This window comes from Parasteatoda tepidariorum, chromosome 7 (assembly GCF_982258835.1).
Source record: "Parasteatoda tepidariorum strain Cologne lab strain chromosome 7, Ptep-v5.0, whole genome shotgun sequence".
Taxonomy (NCBI): domain Eukaryota; kingdom Metazoa; phylum Arthropoda; class Arachnida; order Araneae; family Theridiidae; genus Parasteatoda; species Parasteatoda tepidariorum.
Window position 1 is genome coordinate 96992286 of NC_141761.1, and position 25141 is coordinate 97017426.

The following is a 25141-nucleotide window of genomic DNA, read 5'->3' on the forward strand; positions in this document are numbered from 1 at the left end:
ACCCCTGTGCCTTAACAGGCACACGAATATATATATATATATATATATATATATATATATATATATATATATATATATATATATATATATATATATATATACACTTGTATATTTGCAATTTGTTTATATGTTGTACTGTTTGATATCATTTTATCGTTATTAGATCTACGACGCACTTTCTTATTCTAAAAACTGTCCACAATCAAATTTCCACATTTTAAAACTGCCTATATGTTGTCATAGTAGCATGAAAAGTAATGTCGAAACTTAAAACTGTAATACTTAAGTCCGGATCCAAAATTCACTCTGCAAAATTATTTGTGTAACTGAATACATATATCTGAAGCGTTCCCATGCAAGTTTGTAAATTTGAAGCGTTCCCATTTGAACTTATATATTTGAAGTGTTTCCATTTGAACTTATATATTTAAAGCTTTCCCATTTGAACTTATATATTCGAAACGTTCCCATTTGAACTAATATATTTAAAGCCTTCCCATTTGAACTTATATATTCGAAACGTTCCCATTTGTACTAATATATTTGAAGCTTTTCCATTTGAACTAATATATTTCAAGCGCTCCCATTTAAACTTAACTTACATATTTGAAGCGTTCCCACTTGAGCCGCAATAAAAAGCCGGTGGTAGTGACTAGTTGTTAGTTTGTTCTGTCTTAGGCACGGGTTTCTTTATAACATAATTAGCTAATAAATTCAAATTCTTTTGCACAAATAGTTTATTTTATAGCGCATAATATCAGATTTTCAGAAGTATCCGTTTTAAAATGGGAACGCGAAGAATTCACTTCATTTTATTTAATTATTTTTTCCTTTTTTGTAATGTCAGTCGACCTATTTCTATATCAAACAAATTTAACTAAGTTGAATGATTTTTTACATTAGTCAAAGATATTTCTTGCGAATGTCAGCTACACCAAAGCTTGTCTGATACATCATTCACACACTTACTATAATTTTCGCAATAGTTTGTTTCATTTTTAATAAAGTTTAAACACACCTTGATCTAGATGTTGAAAAATAAATGTTATTAAACAGGGTTTACTTTCCTTATCTCTATCCGTCTATCATGTCAAAATTTGATCACTTCGGATCATTTATCAGTAACAGCAACTGTCAATTTCTCTGAACTTCACTGATTATTCTCTTAAAAAACAAGGTAAGTTTCATTTCTAACGTGTCATGCAATCCATAAAAATAATTGAATACTTTTAATAGTTTTTAAATTAACGATTATTTTAGCGATTTTTTTTTCTAATTTGATATATTAAATGCTAAATTTTATAATTTAATCTCAAAATTTTCCATTTGTACAATTTTTTAAATAGTTTTTAATTTCAGTTATTAAGCTAACTTAGTATTTCATTTATCTCAGCAACTTTGATTAAGGAAAAGTAAGTAACAGTAAAAATGTTTTTTGAATTTTGTGTTGGTTATAGAAAAACACTTCTATAAAAGTTGTGGCCTTTTAAAACTTAACTCTTTCATCGCGACGGACGAGATAATTCGTCTTCCAAGAATACTCACTGTGCTCTGTTGTTGTATTAGTAAATATGGTTATTGATTGCAATTGATTATTATTTTTTAAAATAAAATAATTAGATTTTAAAGGAATTTGCGTTTTGCTTCAATTTTAGGGCTGCGGGAGAACTCTAAGCGCAGAGGGTGGGACAAAGGTACGTCATTGCCGTGATGAAAGTGTTAATATTTCATTTATTAATATTCCGCTTTCCAAAGTTCAAATGTTATAAATAATCTTCTTACTTTCACTTACGTTAATAGTTATAATTGATTCAATAATATTAATATTTATCAATTACTTATTGCAGTTATTACCAGACACCCTAGTAATTAAAAGCAATAACAGTTGAGTAATAAACGAGGTATTGAGAGGTTGAGATATCAAATGCACGTCATGCCGATTTTAATTTTATTTCTTGTTACATAAATATGCTTCAGTTTGTCAAAATGTAAGTAGTTCCCTCAAAAAAGGATTTAATTCCAATTCGCGACATTTGTCTCTTTTTTTTTAAAAAGAGTATAACACCATTGCTTAATTATCAAATTAAATTTTTATAACTCATGTTAATATGATTTAATGATTCCCTACAGCACAAATGATGTTAGAATTACAAAAGAAGAACAAACGAATTAAGCTTTATTAATAAAAAATTAAACTTCGAAATTTCTTGAAATCGTTTGAAGGATGAAAAAATAGTAAAATAAAGCTGCGTGTTGCAGGGATTAACTTTCTTGATAATATGACCCAATAATGTAACACTTTTCAAAAATTGCGCATAGAACTTGACCTAATATTTTTTTTAAATCAAAAGTTCAATTCATCTGCAAACTCTGTGTAAGTTGACTGGTGAGATTACGGGGGTTTAATTTAGACAAATTGTCAACTTATAAAAGGAGAATTTTATTGCTGAGGCTAGTTTGGTACACACTGGTATATTAAGATCAACAAACAGATGCGGATATTTTACTAGGTTTAACTGTACAGTGAAATCTGTGTAAGGTGACCACTTACGCACAATTTGATGGTCCTCTTAGACCGGATGCCAACTTAGAAAGGGGGAATCTAATTGTTTCCACCAGTTTAGTATTTAATCATTAAGTCCAGCTTAAACAGTGGATATTAACAGGCTAATTTAACATGTTTTACATCATTAATAAAAGCTTTAATTGGTACTTTTCGGTTAGTTCTGCACTAATTTCGCTATTGTTTTGGCAACATTTTAAAACTTCTTCCACAAGTGATCGATACAAATTGTGACACATGCTATTTTATGGGTTCTTCTCTGTGGGTGGCATTTCAATTTCAATAAATGTAATACAGTGTTGAATAAATACTTTTCCCAAAAGTGTATGTAGATAAACAAAATGTTTCGTAACATACACCTTTAATCGTAACATACACCTTTTAGAGATTCTTTTTTAAGAATGAAATGAAAAAAAAAACTATGCAAATTAATTGTAACAAATTAATATTTAAGAGACAAAGAACACAAACGTTTTAAAACTATCTCAATCATTTTTGAGGTTTTAAAGAACAAGGTAGGGATAAAATCATTTAAAAAAACAGTATATTTCTTTATAGGAACTGGATTATGTCCTAATCTCGTAATGCACAGCTTTTTAACTTTACCTCCCTATAATATATTGCTTCAGGCAGTTTTTTAACACAAGAAAAACTGAACACTGCTGTAACCAAGGAAGTTTAAAGGGGCCAATGTGGCCCTTCCCTGATTGTCTGTGTGTTGATCAATTAGACATCTAAATTCTTTAAACTAATCATTTCATCAATTAAATCATAATCATTCAATCATTTCATCAATTTAATCATAATCATTCAATCATTTCATCAATTTAATCATAATCATTCAATCATTTCATCAATTTAATCATAATCATTCAATCACTTCATCAATTTAATCATAATCATTCAATCATTTAATCAATTTATAAAAAAATATTTTAGTGACTATCATCGAAATTCTAAGGTATTTTATTCAATTAGATTAACGAAAATATTTGATTAAACGGAACACTGATTATCGAATTTTACATTTGTTTCCTTTTCTACCTGAAGATGTGTTGAAATACTCTTGTTTTATTTTAATATAATTTGGGTACTTTATACTCAAACCTACCCGGGATTATGGGGTACCCAACAAAATCCCTTGGGACCCTCCCATCATTCTAGGTGTAAGTTTCCAAATATACGCTGCTATAGGATTATCACATGAATGATTAAATAGGAACTTTAATTAGATCAAATTATGAAAAATCAGAACTACGCAATACTTTCAGTTAGTTACTTTTTTGAATTACGGAACAACAAAAACGATTGGACCCAAAGTAGCCTCATTTGTTTTTTTAGAGTGAAACCCTACTTAGTTCTTACGAATCTCAATTGTGATTGTTCAGAATTTGTTTTTTTAGCATTCAAATATTAATTAGTGATCTTTAATGTGTATGTTTTTTTAAAATGTTTTCTAGAGATATCTACAAAGATTGAAAATTACAGACTAATAGTTTATATTCAGTCTAGCATTCTTTTCTCTTACTGACTGTAAAAAATTCTTTTTCTAGAGATATGTCCAACGGTTCAGGCACATTTGGTCTTTTACTTTTGGTTTTATTCCACTCATGCCAGGCAGGAGATGGTAAGAACTTATTTTCATTTCTTTCTTTGACCATGACTCAAGATTAAGAGTCCCTTTCAGACGGAGAAAAGATTTTATTTCCTCCATGGTTAACCATCGCTTAATTAAGTGCTTGGAATTTCCTTATTAACGCCTCGATGCAGAATTTTTATTAAACATATTTTTTAGAGTTCTTTTTTCATTATTTTGTGTTAGTTTAGGTTAAAATAAATGAAAAATATAATATTTAACATTTTATAGTTTATGGTTCTGCAATACATTATGAAACATTGGTGTCTTTTACTGCGTTATACACTGGTGGACAAAATTAAGAGATGGAAGACATTTTCCCAAATATCTCAAAAAATACTGAATATAAATAAATGAAATTTGGTATGGATATAGCTTATTCCATGATAATAAAGTATGCAAAGCAAAAATGAAAGTGCCATTCACTGGCAAGACCAATTGCCAATAAATCCAATGTAGTCTGAACTTACAGGTAAAAGAAGACAATAAAAGTGAGGCTTGTACAGTGTGTGTTGTCTCTAGTATGGTGTATGGTCACCCTTGACAGGCAGAGAGCATGCACAACGAGTATGCATGTTGTTAATAAGGGAGTTAAGGAGGACTTGTGAAAGACCCTCCCATTCTTCCACCAGAGCAATTTTTAACTCCAGAATGGTTCTTGGGGGGGGGGGGGTTGGCGCATCGCAATAGCTCTCCCAAGAGCATCCCAAACATGTTCAATAGGATTCAGGTCAGGGGATTTGGCTGGCCAATCCATTCGTTGAATATCCTCGCTTACCAAATACTCATCAACCATGAGAGCCCTATGTGGCCGCGCATTGTCGTCCATAAAAATGAACTCATTGCCAACAGCGCCCCTGAAAAGACGCACATAGGGCTCTAGGACCTCCTGCCTGTACCTCTGGGCATTAATGGAACCATTGTCAAACACATGGAGCGGTGTGCGGGTATTTTGCATGTGCGAATGAATGTGCGAAAATACTTTCCATCTCTAATTTTGTCCACCAGTGTAGGTAATATTTTCCAAACACAGCTCACTTCCTAACAATAATTTTTCACATTTGCACTTATATAGATCAGAGAGAAACAGTTATTCATCAATGAAATTTTTTATTTAAAAAATAAATTATTGATTAATTTTTGAATGAGAATCAAAAAATGTTTTGTTTTTCTGAATTTTATATTTTAGTACAAACATAATTTGATTAACTAACAGAATTTTTAATACAGTCGGATTTATATTTAGCGAACTTCTATTTTGCGAATTTCTCTGTTTTGCAATTTTTTTCGAGCAACCAAGAACATTTTGGAAATTTTTTCGTAAAATACCTTCTAAATAGCTAAGTGAATTTTCTATGTAACGAACTTTTTTTTTTAAGATCCTCTTTCCTTATTTTCCAAAACATTTCGGAGCATTTCCCACTTGTTAACGCGTTTCATGGGAGGAATGCCCTTGAATTATATTTTCGCTGTTATTTATTTTTAAAGAAAGCGGTAAAATCCGTTTTCCCCTTTGTTTGCATTTCATACAGTAATCCATGCCGAAAATCAATTGACGAGAAAGCCTAACAGAAATTTCTAAAGCATGAAATTATGATGTTACAGATGGTAACATCATAGATGTTACAGATATAACTAACTATTCGTAGCACTTTTGCTAAAGCTGGATTCTTAGTCAGCGCGAAGATGATAATCCTTTAGAACAGGAGGCCGGGGGGCCACAATTAAAAACACAAATCAAATGGCGGGCCGCAACTTTATCAAAATTTTATGTAGGTCTATTTTATGTTTGAAGGAACATTAAATATCACTGTCAGATTTTTACCATGTTGTACGAAACAAAAGTATTGAATTATAAATTAAAATAAGAAGTAGATTTTAAAAAATATTAAATTGCATATTATGAAATTCTGGCTACAATAATTTTAATGTGCACCCATGTATTAAACAATTAATGTGCAACAGATATCTAATTGTTAGGACATAAAACTTTAAAAACGCTGGTATTCAAACTTACATAGTAGCAGACAAAATGGTCAATGACAAAATTGAGGTTTGTCTGCTGCAACCACCAGAGGATAGATATTTACATTTTAAATTTAAAATAGACAAATGTGCGTGTAAATATTTTCGACCAAAATGAGTGGTTTCAAAAAGTTCAATCGGAGAATTTCTGATACACAAATGCTAAATTATATTCACAAAAAAAAAAAAAAAAAAAAAAAAAAAAAAAAAAAAAAAAAAGAAATAAAAAAGAGCTACATACACGATTATTTTTGTATTTGAATAAGTATTTTCTTGGATGCAAAACCTGAGAAATAATTTTTTTTGCACCGTTGGTAAGATAAATTTCACAGAAACGAAGAAATTAGGTTTTTATTAACGAGAAAAGTATTTTAAACCCATATAGATTTTTTTCGAAATTTGTCCACAAAAAAATGACAACTAATATATTTTAGTTCACGGGCCACAAAAAAGGCTTCGCAGACCGGATGCGGCCCCTGGGCCGGAAACCACTGCCTTAGAAGAACTTAAAAAAATGTTGGTACATCTAAGAGAGAACCACGAAATTAATGATGATGTGCTGATTAATTATTTTCTTTTTATTGATTCTGAAGCTGCAACCATAGAAACATTAACTGAACCGGATATTTTGGGCAGTGTGAAAAATAAAAACAAAAACAGCTATAAATAGGGAAGAAGACGAAGAAGATGAAGACGGAAATGATGAAGAAATCACCAAACCTTCATATGATAAAATGTCAAAATCATTTCTGTTATATAAAATGTTAAAATCATTCGATAGTAGATAATAATTTACAAGATAAAGGTGCATCAATTTCTATTTTAACTATGTAAAGTATTTAGGAATTTAAAACCTGTTTTGTGTTGTTTAACTATTTCAAATGGTGTTTTTCTACGTATTTAATGAATTTTTCATATAACGAACTTTTTATCGGGATTTAACAACTTCGTTAAATAGAGGTCTGACTGCAATTGTTGAATTGTTTTTATAATTAAAAAAATACCAAAATATATTTCTATTTGTAATTAGAATGTTAGAAAAAATATATAAAAGGGACATCCGGGTCTCATCTGAGAGTCAAAGGGTTAATTTAGTAACTACTTAATATTTTTGAGACTAATTTAGGTTTTACTTTATTCACTGAAATGCTCGACTGGATGTAGTAACTGAAGCTCAAATACTTGAGTTATTAGTATTTTTTTAAACTCAAGTTCAACTAATAATAAATTCAATCAAATGCACATTTCAACGAATCAAATGAAATAAAAAATATGATCTAGTTTCATAATGAAAAAGGAAATTTAGGACATATAATTCTCCGTAAATTTACATTGAGGAAGTAAAATCTCTTTAACCCCTAAAAGGGACCCTGAAATATTTATTGAAATTTGTTGACAAATTGTTTATAACTACAAAACTATCTAAAATAAGTCTTCTGAGACTAAAAAGAGGAATTTAGAAATTAAATATTGTTGTAAATATTTGTTAGTACAGTTTTCGAGTTTAAAAATTATAGTTGATTTTTGAAAACCATGATTATCACTCGTTTTTACCGAACCTATTTAAGCCACGGGCATTTTTTTTTAGAAATTTCGTTTTAAGTACTTTCTTTTACCTTTACCCTTATTTTAAAGAAATTAAAGCGCAATTGACGCATGCTCAAATTTGCGGAAGGTTTTTCGAATCTATTAAATTGAAACCAAACAAACTATTGCAATTTTTCATGGGAGTTATTTCACCAGCAAGCAAAATCGAGGAACATGCAAAGGGCTCGGTACAATACAGTGGAAAGTCTTACGTTTTCAACAGAGGGTAATTGTTGCTTATAAGTAGGTATTTTACAAGTGTTTTTGGAATTGCCATTGAACTACCACACAGTACATAGAATTAACTTAAAACTTTTTTTAAGTGCAGTAAAGCTGAGCTTATACATTTTTCAGGAAAGCAATGTAAATCGGCTTATAAACTAAAAGACGTTTACTTTGCCAGTAAACACGGACCATCCGGAATAACTTTTAATCGCATCTTCCTGTTCTAGGACTCAATCTTAATGGTTCGAGGGGATGATCTCAAATATGCTAATTAGGCCGGAATAGCCTGGTTTGTGGGGCATTGGACTCATGTTCAAGAGGTCGTGGGTTCGACCCTCGCCAACCGAAGACTCTCCGTGTAGTAAATGGTGACTGATGCACGTTAAATTTGTCTAGTCTCAAAGTCCTCTATGTTCTCATAACAAATCCTACCTCTGGGGGTACTGATCCAGGAGTTTCCTTGTTTTCTGGATTGGTTCAAAATTACAAGGCTACGGAGTTGAACATGAGTAGTGGTAAACCCAAAATTAGGTCGACTGTTCAGTGACGCTTATAAGAAAAAAAGCATCGAGACAAACTATCTCTCGTGGATGACGTTTTGATGGAGCTAACTCACATTTGCGATATATGGTGACAAAAACCAAGAACACCTTTCACGGTTAGCCTGAAGGCAAATTCTGCTACTGGCTCGTATAGACTACCATGTAAAGAAAAATGTGTGCCCGTGTTTGGCGACATCGTGGAGAACGCCCATAGGCAGCTTGCATACGACATCGTCATACTGGCCCATCATCTGGAGTAATGGTATGGGGTGCCATTGGATACACGACTCTTGTTTGCATTGCCGGCACTTTGAACAACCTAAAATAACCTAAACGTTAACCTAACAACCTAAACGTTAACCTAAAATTGGGTTGGCTGTTCAACGACGGTTATCAAATAAAATAAAATATGCTAATTAATTAGTGCAGACGATATTTTAAGTTTCGAAATCATACGTAAAGACTTTTCTCTGAATAGACATACCCGTTTTTTTCAAAGGATTCGGATTTCTGATACTAAAATATATGGGGGTAGGCGCAATGTGATAAATATGGTCTCCGTAGTTTTGTCAGGGGAGCGATCCAAAATTTGGACCCCATGATGTTAATTTTACCTTTCGTGTAGAACGCCATATCTTGAGAACTTTTTGCTATTTTTTTTAATCATTTTAAAGTATCTAATATTCCAAAGCAAAATACAAAATTCGAACTAAATCGGCTGAAATTCGGGCTAAATCGGAGAAACTGAATTTTAAATATACGACATGGGGAACACCATTTGGGAACCCCTGGTCTAAGAACACTGAAATAACCATCTCCTACCCTTTCTATGACTTCCTCTCAGCTGGAATTGAGGTCAGATATTCCGATTTAGACCCTCATCAAGAGTTCTCGAGTCTTGGCCGAATATTTATGTACTTAAACAGAAAAAAAAACATCGCATAGTCGATAATTTATGTTTCTTTTCGTCGTATTTTCTATTTTGACTTTGCATACTTTTAGAATGAAACGGGACTGCAATGAAACATCGCACTAATGGAAAAGGAGTATAAACGATGCGTTGCTGTATTTAGATATTACCGAAATCAAGATAATGCAGACTTTCAACGGTGAATGTCAACAATCACATTGTCGCTTTGGTGGATATCCGAAATATTTGTTATATCCGATTTGATATTAATTTGTTGATATTATTATATTTATTCGATATTTTAATATCTGCAGAGGATACATTAAGAGAAACATCAGTGTTCGGAGTAGTTAGTTTGGTTTTACCCTGTCCCCATTTCGGGGCATCCAGGGAATACTGTTGAAGGATCGGCTTAAGCCTGATCCTCAATTCTGTTTTCAAAAAGTCTTCTAAAAATATATTCAATTCCTTTGTTTAGTTTCTTTTGGTTCCAGTTTCTTTTAATGGTATCAAAGTTGAAGTTTCTCGGGAAAAATTTAATTCTTAAATCATCATAAACTGGAGGAACAGTAAGTCTGTGTTCGATATCTTCATAAGTTTTACAAACTTTACAGTTCGGGTCTTTCCCGAACAATTTTGACTGATAACTACCTTGGGCTCCATGGTTAGTTAGAAATTGTTTGATGTAGAAGTTAGAGTAGATTTTTCGATTAATGACTTTTGGGATAAATTGGTCGGCCTCTTGTATCATCACTATCCCATCTTTGCTGCTATGTTAAAAGGTTATTCTTCAGTATTTGGAGTAATGGTTAAAAGCATACTGGGCAGTGGAACTTGATCTTACAAAAAATTGATGTAGGACATACCGGGCAAATGTGTACCGGGAAGTGGCACTTACCTAGACCTAGTTTATATTTCGGTCATTTATCAAAGCACCTATGTGATTGTTAACAGTCACCAATGGAAGTAAAGGACCACCAATTCCAGTCATTCACAGTAACATAGATACTTTATATCAGACAGTTATTTTCTAAGCTTTATTTAAATTGGGTAAAATAATTGCTTGTGGTATTGTTATAAGCCTCTTGGCTGAGGAATGAATGAAAATTAATTATTAAAAATTCATTATTTTCCAACAATGAACTTTACAAACAATTTCGAAGTTTAGAAAACATGTAAGAGTCTGTCAATATTGTTGCAGTAGGGAAATTTAGCTAGATTATGAATAACTTATTTTTTATACCTGAAATAATGATAAAATAATGAATGAAAATAATATTTGCCGGCGATTACGTAAATATGGGAAGATTGCCACTGAGTTTTTTGTTGTATTGCTTAGTTGTGCGTTACCGAAAAGTTTAATTTTAAAACTTATAGGATATTTATACCCTCATGGTAAGTTTTCAAAATTTAAGATAGTAATTAAATTTTGTCGTAAATTTATAACATATTTTAACCATGTGCGTGAAAATATCTAATTACTCTCTGAAACTGAAAAATTGCGGTATTTATGATATGAGATAAATTTTGTTGTCAAATTATAACGTTTTGCTTCTTTCAAAATAATCGAAAATTGATCGCGGTATGAAATTGTCGTAAATTTGTACACTCGTGGAATGACTTCAAAACTTCGATATGAACTATATTTTATTGCAAAGTTAAATTTTTTCTCTCTTATGATTACGATAGGAAATTACTTTTTTCTCAGTCAACTTACAACGAATTTGACCTACGATCACATCTACTCAGTGTTACCGCTTTGCCACTTTCAGGAGTAGTTGTATTTACTAGCATGTGTTTACGGACTTTGGTAAAACTCCAATACTTCGTAGCAAGTAAAGAAACGACCATTGAGGTTTAGGATTTAAGTAGTCATCCGTGATTGCATATAGTTCCGTTTTATTTCGTTATCAAATTATGAAAATATGCTTTTAAAACAAAATTTTTGAAAGTTAAACGCGTCTGGAAGAAATTTAATTCATGCTATCCTTTACGCTATATATCATAAAATTATTGAAAAAATGTTATAGTTTCGTAGTCATACTGGAAACATAGACTAGGCGATATATTTGAATAATTACGCTGAACATTCGTTCTTGAAATTAGAAACAACTATATGACGTTGCAAAAGCTTTAGATTTGATTAGAACACGTCTTATACTGACTGCTCTAAACAAATCAAATGCGAGAAAAAGAATTTTTACTTTTGTTTAGCTATAAAAGAAAATCGTCTGTACGAAACAATATTCATTATTTTTTCATCAGTTTTTTCGAATGCGAACAGAAAGACGTATATTTGTGACGATTTTTAGATAATATTATTTTTCATTCTTATAACTTGCTAAATAGTTGTTGTTGTTAACAAGAAAGCAAGCAAAAAAAAGGCTGTGCAAAAAGTTGTTGGTTGGCGATGTTTATATACGTTTGGCTAGGAGCAAGGCATCCATTTGGCGTACACTTAGACGCAAAAAGGCTCTTTCTATAGGGATAATGGTTTTTTCTTAACTTGCAACAAGGTATAGAAACGATATTCCTTTTTTAATAATTTTAGCACTCAACTGTTAAAAGTTTGTTGTGGCATGGGTAAGACATGCATGTGTCAGATGTGTCACGCATTTGTTTACTGCTGCCATTGCATGTTCTGCAGAGTGTATTTCTCAAACCCGTAATTAATTTTGCTACATGTCTGTTTTCTAATAATTTTAATTTAATTTATTTAGTAATTAGTCCAAATCTAAAAGGAAATTAGTGAAAGAAATGTCTAGCAATAAAACATTTAAATTAAAGAAAAGCATTTGTTAATGGAATTTGTTGAGCTTAAATTTCAAAATACTATTTAATTTCTCAGACTATTTTTTTTTATTACCTGTTCGTTTCTTGATAGTTTTAATTCCTATATTGCCTGTTACTGGAACTATATTTGCGAAAATTCCAATAATTATTCCTATTTTGCAAGCAATTTTACAAATTGTATTAAGTTTGTAAAGAAGAATACTTAAGCTTAAGCTAGTACTTAAAATTGCTTTAAAATAAGACATTAAAAATCAAATTTTTTAAAATTTTTTTTAATATTTTTTCTTAGAAAATAATATCAGTGTCAGTAACTGGCAAAATTTATGCAAGTTGTTGGTACTAACTTTATAGTGGTTGTTTGAAATTGCTTCATTATATTTTTGTTATTGATGCCTGTTACTTTTTGATCGAATGTTTTCGATGCATGCTATCGCTCAAATACCAGCTACTTTTGTACACTTAATAGATTCTGTTCCTATTATTCATTTTAATTACAATTGCATGTTAAACTTTTATCTGTTACAGACGCAGTTGGAAATGCCAACAACTACATAGACGAAGTTTTGCAGAATTTTCGAAATGAACCTTGGATATTGAGTAAAGTAGAACCTTTGGAAATACCGGATGTGGATGAAAAAAACTTCAAAATTCGAAAAGGCACAGTAAAAGGTCTCTCAAGTTTGTATAGACATGGAGATTGCACTCTTGATTATGAAAATGAGGAGATACTTGTGGTAGCTGAAGTTGCTGTTCGAAATGTGACAGTTGATGTCAAATACGAAGCAAAAGCCCTCTTCTTCTGGATTAAAGGTAATTTAAAATTTTCTGCATTAACATTTTTGTTGCATAAAATAGGCATTGGTAGCACAACGGTAAAAGACTAGCTTTAGATAATAGAAACAAATATTTACAGTATATTTCGCTGTATAACTGGATCCGTTGGATAAGCCAATTCCCCCTTTTTAGAGCCGTGGTGGCTCAGGGGATAGAGCGTTTGCCTTCCAATGAGGTGAACCAGGTTCGAATTCCAGCGATGGCTGAACAATACGAATTCCGCATTCGACTTGCCCCCATTACAGTGCTGACGTGAAATATCCTCAGCTGTAGACGGATCATGGGTTAGAATCCCCTTGACATTAGGCTAACAGTGGGAGGTTTTCGTGGTTTTCCTCTCCGTGTCACGCAAATGCGGGTTAGTTACGTGAAAAAGTCCTCCACGAGAGCAAATAATTACTCCCACTACTTGATCCAAGTATTTTCTTGTTTTCCGGATTGGGTTCAAAATTACAAGGCTACGGAGTTAAATATTAGTAATCGTAAGCCCCCCTCCCCCAAAAAATTGGGTGGGCTGTTCAACGACGGTTATAAAATAAAAAATAAAATCCCCTTTTTTGATTACCAGAAAAGAACATTTCACAAAAGTCGAATAAGATGGCAATTGCAGAAAAACCAAATAAGAAAAATTTTAAAATTTAAAAAAAAAGGAAGAAATTTAAGAAAGAAATTATTAAATTTACAATATTTTCTCAAGTAAAAAAAAATGTTTTAAACAGTGTTGAGTTTCAAATTATTTGGAAGGGGTGAGGACGATGTTTTACGGCACTCAGATGAGGATGAAGTAGAATTTATAGCAAAGTGGAATCCGTCTGACGACACTGCTAAATTTACTGAATCTGACACAGTTCAAGATTCATTTAATTTGTGATTTTATATTGTTTTTGTAGTTTATTATTTGTCATTTAATTTGAGGTTTTAAAGTTCTCATTGCTTTATATTTCCATTTAAAATACTCTTGAATAAATTATCTGCACTTTTTTTATTATTACTCTTATTCGGAACATAATTTAAAGTATTGATCCTAAGTATCCCTCTATATTTAAAGAAAATGATGAGAGAAGAGGCAAAATTAACTGTAATTAAAACAAGTTAAAAGTATTTTTTGAAAGAAGTAAATTGATACAGAGTTATTCATATCAATCTCATTGCTTATAATGAATCGACATTTCACGATCAGCAAATGTCTAACCCTTGAAGGAATCAGCCTACTACTGCAATGGAAACAAGAGCACAATTGAGAGAGGGGTGATATAGTTTTCATATTGAAAAAAACTCCCCTCGGCAGAAAGTCTGAGGCCGTCTGCTGCTATGGAGACAAGAAAGAACGGATTTCAAAAAAGATAGCTTCAGTCTTCCCTGATTTCCTTACTCTCACCGATCCGATTCAAAACGTGTATTAAATATTGATCTCAACATCCCTAAATGAAATAATTTAACCTTTAAATCTCGTAACCATAGTTACCGCCATTTCTCTAGACGAATGACGATGGAAGTTCTTCGCATAGATAAACTATACTTTCTTCACAGACCTCTGTCCAAACGTGACCTAAATGTTTTACCACACATCTTTACTTAAACCTCGTAACAGTAGTCACCTACAGGGCTCTAAACTTACGAATGATTTCTTTAGATAGTAACTCTGCAATTTATGGTATATATGGTATATATGGTACAGTGGTCTAGGTCTTGATTCAAATTCATATTTCTTAAACTCAGCTCAGTCAATTTTTGCTACCCGAATAAACACGAACTTTTATTGCTAATTCGTTGCCTAGGAATTTTATTTTCAATACTTAGAGTGTTAAGTATGATATGTATAGTATAGTGGTCTAGGACTTTATCCAAATTTATGTTAATTTCATACAACTCAGCCAATTCTTTTTAAATTCTTTAATTCAGTTGCGAATTATAAACACCTACAAACAGAAAATAACATGTTCGTTTTTTCTTTCACGTAAAGTTATCATGAGTCACGTTGACCCAAGGGAGGCTATATTGTTTTGCTAAAAAATTTCCTAAAAATCAATTCAAGAAAATTTTGAACAAAAATTTTAAAAAAATGTGGTCAAGTTTCTTTTCTCTCTGATTAAAGTTAGAATAAAATGTTTCTTTCATTCCATTAAAATTTATTTTAAAAAAAAAAGGATTTTTTTTTGCTTTGCTCGTTAATACCTATGTAACCTTTTAACAGTATGGGGGGGGGGGCAGAAGAATTGGAACCAAAATTTCAGTCATGAAAAGTAATAAGAATTGTGGTGAAGCCACCTGCTTTATCTTTATAGCTTTCAAAATTTATAGTGATGGACAAAAATTTGCGTTGTTCCAGAAATAAAAACTCTAACAATCTTAGTGGTTGACGCTATTGTAAAAAATAAGTGGGGCAGTTTCTATACCACCGACCTCGAAAAGGTTTCATTCTTTTTTACATTTGATTACACAATAGCAGGGTTCAACTTGTTCGGAAACTTGTGAGAATTTAACAAGTCATTAAAGTTTCAGAAAACTTGTACTGCATAATGTTTCAAAGTGCCTAAATTGTGATTCAAATTTGAACCAATTTCTTCTGAGATTGTTGTTGCATTGACCTTTTAAAGACTCCCATTTCCAATATCTTTTCAGGTCATGCAACACTGAGAGTGGATGACCTAGCCGTGAGAATGGTTGTCTCCATCAAGGAAGGCAAAGCAACGCTCCCCCAGTTCAAATTGGTTCAATTGGGCAAATACAAATTGAAGAAAATAACTGGCATGAGTGTCGTACTCAACTGGCTACTTAAGCTTATTTCGAATGCTGTTGCCAAAAACTCTCGCACAAAAATTACAAATGCTTTAGAGGAAAATGCCGCCATAGCCGTTAATGATTTAATCTCCAAATACGAACTTCCGAAAGTGTCAAAATCTAGATCAAATAGATTAATGACGCAATACTTTTATAATTGATTCTGTAATATTAGAAGCAACAATTATTATAAGAAATGTTGTTCATTAATACGAAACTCTGTAATCTTTGACATTGCTTTAGTTGTGCAAAACAATTGAGCAATCATCATGTAACTTTAAACAGTATAAATGTGTATAAAAAAATTTTACAGCACATTTTACCTTTACCAGAAATCAATAAACTAGTTTCAGACGAATTGTCTTGTTCTTCTTAAAGGTTTTTTACTGCAATTAGTTTGATACCAAAGCCATTTAAAAGTATTTAAAGCTTGTTTTAAGACTTTATCTTTTGGTCATCAGATTTCTAGTTTAATACTACTAGTAAACCAGTAAGGAGATTTAGTTTAGAACAAATTTTTCGACATCCGTAAGTAAAAGTATAGTAAAATATCATCTCAACTGTAATATTTTATTTTGAAGAGCTAAGAATAATTCACGTATTCTTATTATCCGTATGATTAGTTACTACGTTGGAGTTATTTTCCTTTATATAAGAAACTATAAAAATATAGTCTAGACTGGCAAATGTTCAATAATTTCAGAATATAAGAATAGTTTATGTTTTTTTAACTTATTAGCAGATTTATTCCCTACATTGGAGACATGCCATTTTTGATAAGGAACTGATCACTTCAACAAGAGTAAAATTTCAACCAAAATATCTTGCGAGTGCTTTTTTGTGCACGTTTTTTCGTTTGTTTCAATTTTTTCTCTCACTAAAGGATACAAAAACTGAAACCACTCTTCAAAATTCACAAATGTCGAGTGAAAAACCAAAAACTGGAAGTATCTTGCCTTTTTATCAGCCTCTGAACATGGCATACTAAAAAATAATGACTTTTCTGAAAATGATTATTTTCAACCGTTTTTAGAGAAGTCAAGCCATTTTTGTGACGTTAAATAATCATGGAAGTGAGTGTAATCAAACGATTCGTAGATAAAAAGAAACTGTTGATAATATAAAAAAATATTGTAAACCAATAAAAAAATTTTTCAATCAGAAAAAGCAATTAAAACAAACATCACAAGAATCTTGAAATGGTACCCATTAACTCGAAAGTTGTAATGTCAGCCGTTTTCATAAACACTTCTATTTTGTTTTGCAAAATATGCGTTTCGTTTTGTCCAAATAAAAATAAAGTGTATGTTAGTCAATGGAAACTTCATTTGTTTGATAATTAAAGTGGAAATATTTCTAACTCTCAAAAAAATTTAAATTTTTTCCACTTTAATTACAAAGCGAATGAAATTTTCAATGATAAGTATGTCTTTCAACTTCCAGTTTATTTTGTTTTTTCATTTTATTAAAATACATCTTATTATAAATTGGGCATATGAAACTATCCAAATGAAGATATGGTATAATCTTTATCTCCGTGTTACAGATGATAACAAAATAGTCTGTTTTTGACTGTTGCCGAAACAGAATTGTCTGATTTTGTGACATTATTTGTCTGCTTTTTGTGATATTTTTTTATTTTTGTCTGTTGCCAAAAAGTTCTGTTTCTCATTTTGTGCCATCATATGGTTATTATTGTGCTTTTTTTAAATGCCATTGTTGTCTGTTGCCAATTTTTTTTTCTTTCAGAATTTGTGTCATTATTTGTCCATTATTGTGTTGTTTTTATGGCATTTTGTCTGCTGCCAAAAAAGATTTTTCTGATTTTGTGCCATTATCTTGCTGTTTTTATGCCATTATTGTCTTTTGCCAAATCAGAAGTGTCTGATTATCTGTCGTTATTGTTTATATGCTTTACTTCCATTATTTGTGGTTTATTCATATTATTTAGCTTAATTTATATAAAACTATCACCAAATTATAAAGCTCACCGATCTTTATTGTTATTGCCACAATCAATAATTTAAGCTTCACAATTTTCGATGTGTATTGTGATGAGACATCTATTTCAGGTCATGCAACGTTGAGGGTAGATGATCTGGCTGTGAAAATGGTTGTATCCATGAAGGATGGCAAAGCGAGACTCACCCAGTTCAAAGTGATTCATTTGGGTAAATACAAATTAACGAAAATAACTGGCGTGAGTGTTGTTCTCAACTGGTTACTTAAGCTCATTGCGAACGCTGTTGCTAAAAACTCGCGCAATAAAATTACAAATGCTTTAGAAACTGGTGTTGCGAAAGCTGTCAACGATCTACTTTCTAAATTTGCTATTCCTGATTTGTAATTCTCAATAACATTCTGTGACAATATTTCTTAAATAGGACTGTAATTTTCATTTGTTGTAAAATAATAATTTATCTTTGATCATTAAACAAAGCATAACTATCTCTGCATGTGGTTTCACTTTTATTAAAATGGAATATGTATTGTTGTGTGGCAATATTTACATTAAAGTATCAAACGTCAAATAGAAGACGTTTTATACATTACCGTAGGTATCTGTAATAGTTTTAGATGAACTTCTGTTATTAGCTTTACATGAGATCGGGATAACCTAGTTGGCAGGGCACTGGTCCCATGTCCAAGAGGTCGTGGGTACGATCACCACTAACCTAAGACTCCCCGTGTAGTAAATGGTGACTGGTGCAAGTTAAATCTATCGGTCACTAAGTCCTTCATGCTCCCATAACAAATTATACCTCTGGCGGTACTGAATTGGAGATAGATTATTTTCTGTTTCAGGTCAAAATTACGATCTGTGGATGAATGAATGGGTCCGTCCTATAAACGTGTTTGGCAAAAGTCGAATTCTTGGCCATAGATGGCGCCACTGGGAAACTAGAACAATCACACTCTGCATTAATGGCCTACGATCACAACAGTATCATTAGCGTTATATAGCTTCTGTAATTTATAAACAAATAAATGCCCATTCGTTTATTCGAATATTATAAAATCAGCGAATTTATTTACTCAAACTTTTTAAGAAAACAGTTCATTTATTTACAAAATATATTTTAAATGTATAAGAGAGCAGCGTTAAAATTTAGATCAGAGAAAAAAAATTGAATAAGTTCTTCACCCTACCAATTCGGCATAAAAAATTCAGGATAGTGTTAAATTAGAATAGTGTTCAAAGTTAATTCAACCATTAATATATCAACTAGTTAAACTATATTATGGTGCAAATAAATTTTTTTTTAATCTATGTTCAATTTGACTGGAAACACAATTTACTTTAGCAGAAACCTCAAATGAAGATAGAAGGTCTTCACATGGATTATCATAAACTAGAAATCCGATATTTTAGTAATCCATTCTTCTTAATTTCCTCTACTGTGCATTATAGCAGTTCAAAGGTTGAACTTTTTTTAATTTTCTCCCTTTATGTCAGTTCCTTCGGACTATTAAAGTTTGCCGTGTTAAGACCATCTCCTTTCTAGAAGGTGTTGCTCGTATAACATGTAGCTTATTAAAGAATAATAGTTCCTTTATTTACTCAAGTTTTATCATTGCAGCCTAATTGTTATCGCAAAATACTAAAGTGTATAATTCGCGTTATAATTTAGATTAAAGTATCAAAAGTTACATAACTATTGCGATTAGTCTTGCAGAATGTTCATATCTAAATAAGCTAATTATAAACAAATGTGCGTCATTTTTATTGTGAAAATAATTGTTAATTCATTAACGAAAAAAATTGTTTTCAGAAAATGTGTAATTTTTGTGTAGCATACATTCAAACCTTTCTCTCTTTTCATTCTCACTTAAATTAAAAAGAGATGACATCAAAAATGTTACGTTAAATGTTAGTTAAGTTACAAAAAGAAAAAAGAAAAAATTGTTTTCGCATTGAAACGCATCTTTGATTTGAGGATTATTTTATTACGTTGTTGTTACTTATGCAACTTGCCATATACCAGTAAATCTACTAAGGGAAATCGTAGCGAATATTTAAGGCAGAGGGTGCGTTTCTTGTTTTACAGTGGCGCCATCTATAGCTAAGAATACGATTTCAGCCACATACACGTTACAGTCCGTTTTACAGTGAGAACCCTTTCATACTTCATTCATGCATCTACAAATCCTAATTTTGACCTGAACTAAAAAAAAAAAAAAAAATCAATTCAGTACTCTACTTTACATTTGTTAAAATGCTGGCTTCTGAAAGTTTAAATTTTACTGAACTTAAAACTGCTTGTAGACACAAGATTTACAAATTTATAAAATTTCTAAAAGATGGCAGCACAATACAAATAAATATCTTATAGAATGTATGAAAATCATGATGTTTTTCACCCAAACCGCTCTTCTGAAACGTAGCTTATCATTATATCGCTTATCAACAATCTAATTTACATTCAATTTCCATATTCAGTCCTTTTTAAATAATTCAAAAATAAAAGCATCCGCCAACTTCAAATATGATAAAATTTAAGTTGACACATAGACAAAATGCATAAAATATATATAACAGCTGATAATTACGCGGTGTTGTTTTTTAAGGGCTGCTGATATTTAAAAACAAAACATTGTGCTTTAAATTGACAATTCAACTGTTACATTCGAACCACTAGGAAACATTTTCCCTAAAAAATGACTGCAAAACATAATTAATAATTTTTAGGCTTCCAACACATAAAATCAGTCTTATATTTTTGAAAATGATATTTTCAACATTATTCTATAGTATTTACACATTATTAATCCATAGTAATGTGTAAAATTCACATCAATTTATATACCCTATGGTTAATTTTTACAATTATGATTAAAATTATTTTTACAAATGTAAATATATTCACAATTATCTAATGAATAATTATAGTTAACAACCATTACTTTGATATTAAACAGTAAAATTGCTTATAAGATTTTGCTATTTCATGTACCAATAATAACATTTTATTTGCAAACTTACTTAAAACTTTATTAGTTTGCAAATAAAATCTTATTTTTGCAAATGAGATATTTCGTGAGAAATATTTATATTTTCATTTGTATGATTTGATAAAATTTTCATAAATAAAATACTTATTTTAATTGCTGGGAACGCAACATTAGGACTTACATTTTTATGCATTTTCACCTCACTTTATGAAATTGTTGAAAATTGAATTATTGAAAATTGAAAAGTTAATAAGCCTATTTTATTAAGTTTATAAACCAAGTCACTTAATCAGTCAGAGATGTGAAGAAGCGTAACTTTGTATAAAGCATGGCAATAATTTTATAATCTTTTATAACTAAACAGTGCCAAGCTTTTGTCTAAATTAGCAGTTGTGTAAAAATAATTGGTCTTATCTTGTAGCTTCCCTAATGCATAAAAAGTGATATAATGTGTGAATTTCGATATAAGCAGGAAAATAATTGAGAGAATTAAAAACTAAACTATTCAATAACGTTCATCAAAAAATGAGTACTCGGACATGAAAAATAATCTAAAAAAAGATTGCAATGTATAAATTTAATTAATATTAAAATTAATTAATTTAATGTTAAATTAGCAATTGTGTAAAAATAATTGATCTCATCTTGTAGCTTCCCTAATGCATAAAAAGGGATATAATGTGTGAATTTCGATATAAGCAGGAAAATAATTGAGAGAGTTAAAAACTAAACTATTCAATAACGTTCATCAAAAAATGAGTACTCGGACATGAAAAATAATCTGAAAAAAGATTGCAATGCATAAATTTAATTAATATTAAAATTAATTAATTTAATGTTAAATTAGCAATTGTGTAAAAATAATTGATCTTATCTTGTAGCTTCCCTAATGCATAAAAAGTGATATAATGTGTGAATTTCGATATAAGCAGGAAAATAATTGAGAGAGTTAAAAACTAAACTATTCAATAACGTTCATCAAAAAATGAGTACTCGGACATGAAAAATAATCTGAAAAAAGATTGCAATGCATAAATTTAATTAATATGAAAATTAATTAATTTAATGTTAAATTAGCAATTGTGTAAAAATAATTGATCTTATCTTGTAGCTTCCCTAATGCATAAAAAGTGATATAATGTGTGAATTTCGATATAAGCAGGAAAATAATTGAGAGAGTTAAAAACTAAACTATTCAATAACGTTCATCAAAAAATGAGTACTCGGACATGAAAAATAATCTGAAAAAAGATTGCAATGCATAAATTTAATTAATATTAAAATTAATTAATTTAATGTTAAATTAGCAATTGTGTAAAAATAATTGATCTTATCTTGTAGCTTCCCTAATGCATAAAAAGTGATATAATGTGTGAATTTCGATATAAGCAGGAAAATAATTGAGAGAGTTAAAAACTAAACTATTCAATAACGTTCATCAAAAAATGAGTACTCGGACATGAAAAATAATCTGAAAAAAGATTGCAATGCATAAATTTAATTAATATTAAAATTAATTAATTTAATGTTAAATTAGCAATTGTGTAAAAATAATTGATCTTATCTTGTAGCTTCCCTAATGCATAAAAAGTGATATAATGTGTGAATTTCGATATAAGCAGGAAAATAATTGAGAGAGTTAAAAACTAAACTATTCAATAACGTTCATCAAAAAATGAGTACTCGGACATGAAAAATAATCTGAAAAAAGATTGCAATGCATAAATTTAATTAATATTAAAATTAATTAACTTAATGTTAAATTAGCAATTGTGTAAAAATAATTGATCTTATCTTGTAGCTTCCCTAATGCATAAAAAGTGATATAATGTGTGAATTTCGATATAAGCAGGAAAATAATTGAGAGAGTTAAAAACTAAACTATTCAATAACGTTCATCAAAAAATGAGTACTCGGACATGAAAAATAATCTGAAAAAAGATTGCAATGCATAAATTTAATTAATATTAAAATTAATTAATTTAATGTTAAATTAGCAATTGTGTAAAAATAATTGATCTTATCTTGTAGCTTCCCTAATGCATAAAAAGTGATATAATGTGTGAATTTCGATATAAGCAGGAAAGTAATTGAGAGAGTTAAAAACTAAACTATTCAATAACGTTCATCAAAAAATGAGTACTCGGACATGAAAAATAATCTGAAAAAAGATTGCAATGCATAAATTTAATTAATATTAAAATTAATTAATTTAATGTTAAATTAGCAATTGTGTAAAAATAATTGATCTTATCTTGTAGCTTCCCTAATGCATAAAAAGTGATATAATGTGTGAATTTCGATATAAGCAGGAAAATAATTGAGAGAGTTAAAAACTAAACTATTCAATAACGTTCATCAAAAAATGAGTACTCGGACATGAAAAATAATCTGAAAAAAGATTGCAATGCATAAATTTAATTAATATTAAAATTAATTAATTTAATGTTAAATTAGCAATTGTGTAAAAATAATTGATCTTATCTTGTAGCTTCCCTAATGCATAAAAAGTGATATAATGTGTGAATTTCGATATAAGCAGGAAAATAATTGAGAGAGTTAAAAACTAAACTATTCAATAACGTTCATCAAAAAATGAGTACTCGGACATGAAAAATAATCTGAAAAAAGATTGCAATGCATAAATTTAATTAATATTAAAATTAATTAATTTAATGTTAAATTAGCAATTGTGTAAAAATAATTGATCTTATCTTGTAGCTTCCCTAATGCATAAAAAGTGATATAATGTGTGAATTTCGATATAAGCAGGAAAATAATTGAGAGAGTTAAAAACTAAACTATTCAATAACGTTCATCAAAAAATGAGTACTCGGACATGAAAAATAATCTGAAAAAAGATTGCAATGCATAAATTTAATTAATATGAAAATTAATTAATTTAATGTTAAATTAGCAATTGTGTAAAAATAATTGATCTTATCTTGTAGCTTCCCTAATGCATAAAAAGTGATATAATGTGTGAATTTCGATATAAGCAGGAAAATAATTGAGAGAGTTAAAAACTAAACTATTCAATAACGTTTATCAAAATATGAGTACTCGGACATGAAAAATAATCTGAAAAAAGATTGCAATGTATAAATTTAATTAATATTAAAATTAATTAATTTAAAGGAAGTCCCAGAAAAGTTTTTATTTCTCATTATATTAAAAATTTGTAAGAGTAGATACAAACTCTAAAAGAAAAGTTGGTAATTTTGATTTTATGGCGCTGTTTAATTATAAATAATATAGATTATAATTATAATAAATTTATTAAATTTAAATTATAAAATTAATTGCTACTTTTGTCAATGCAGAAATGGTGAACAAAAGACTGCTTTGCAATTAAAAAATCACCTTAAGCGACAAAAAATTTTCAAATTGAGACTTTTATAGATTTGGCATCTTTGCATAGTGGGGCAGCATCCAAGGTTTCGTGGCCAAAATTAGTGTTTCGATAAAATTTGTTTCAAAATTCGTATTTAGGGGTTTTTATGTGCAGGTAAATTGAATTCATAGTTAAAATTTTGAAATACACTAAACATCCCCCCCCCCCAAAAAAAAAACAAAAACAAAAAGGCAGCTGAAATATGGCGAGCAAAAATAAAAAAATATTATAGTACGTTTAAATAATTAAATATAACAATGAAAATATAATAATTTTCGTAATTTTATGCTAAAAATGAAAAGCAAATTATATTTCCGAAGTAATATTATAAAATAACGCGAAAGCATGAAAAAAAATCATAATTTTTGTTTTTCGGTATATTTATTTCACCTTTGCAATACGGGCAAAATGGGACAGGTTTTTTCGAAAGAAGAAACATCAAAGAAGACAACAACAAAAAAGTTTAGCTAATTACCTCGTGGAACTTTTTGGAACTAATTTTCGAAAGTTATTCAAACATTGTAAAATGTCAAATGATAAGATATAAACTATAAGTTTGTCAAGAGTATTAACTAATCCAACAAATTGAAAAGTTGTACTGTAATTTAACACTAATTACTCTGATAAAAATGTAACAGTAAGGTGAAATTCCTATATACATTTCTGAAATAAAAATTTAAAAGTTGCATTTAAATTAATATTTTAAATATAATTTTCATTAAATTATACTCTCGTCGGTCCAAAAAGTAAATTATAATGTTTGGAATGATTATGAATACTTAATTTGGAATATATTAAAACTGCCTACACATATTTTAGTGGAAAAATTAATATTTTACTTTTGGCCAAAGATCATAGTTTTCTGGCTCACAGTGCTTTGTATGGCATTATTTTCAAA

General features: G+C 30.0%; 1 protein-coding gene across 4 annotated transcripts; it reads left to right on the forward strand.

Annotated features, from left to right (window-relative positions):
- Positions 1–1038: 1038 nt before the first annotated feature.
- LOC107444913 (uncharacterized) lies at positions 1039–18346 on the forward strand. 4 transcript variants are annotated; one of them, XM_016059183.4, is made up of 4 exons: positions 1039–1177; positions 4117–4190; positions 12807–13091; positions 17969–18346. In XM_016059183.4, the coding sequence occupies exons 2-4, from the start codon at positions 4121–4123 to the stop codon at positions 18241–18243; spliced, it is 630 nt and encodes a 209-aa protein (XP_015914669.1). In that variant the 5' UTR covers positions 1039–1177; positions 4117–4120; the 3' UTR covers positions 18244–18346. The 4 variants fall into 4 exon arrangements, with proteins under 4 accessions (XP_015914669.1, XP_071039206.1, XP_015914667.1 ...); XM_071183105.2 differs by having other exon boundaries at positions 1103–1177; positions 4119–4190; positions 15738–18346; XM_016059181.4 differs by having other exon boundaries at positions 1170–1412; positions 15738–18346.
- Positions 18347–25141: the final 6795 nt, after the last annotated feature.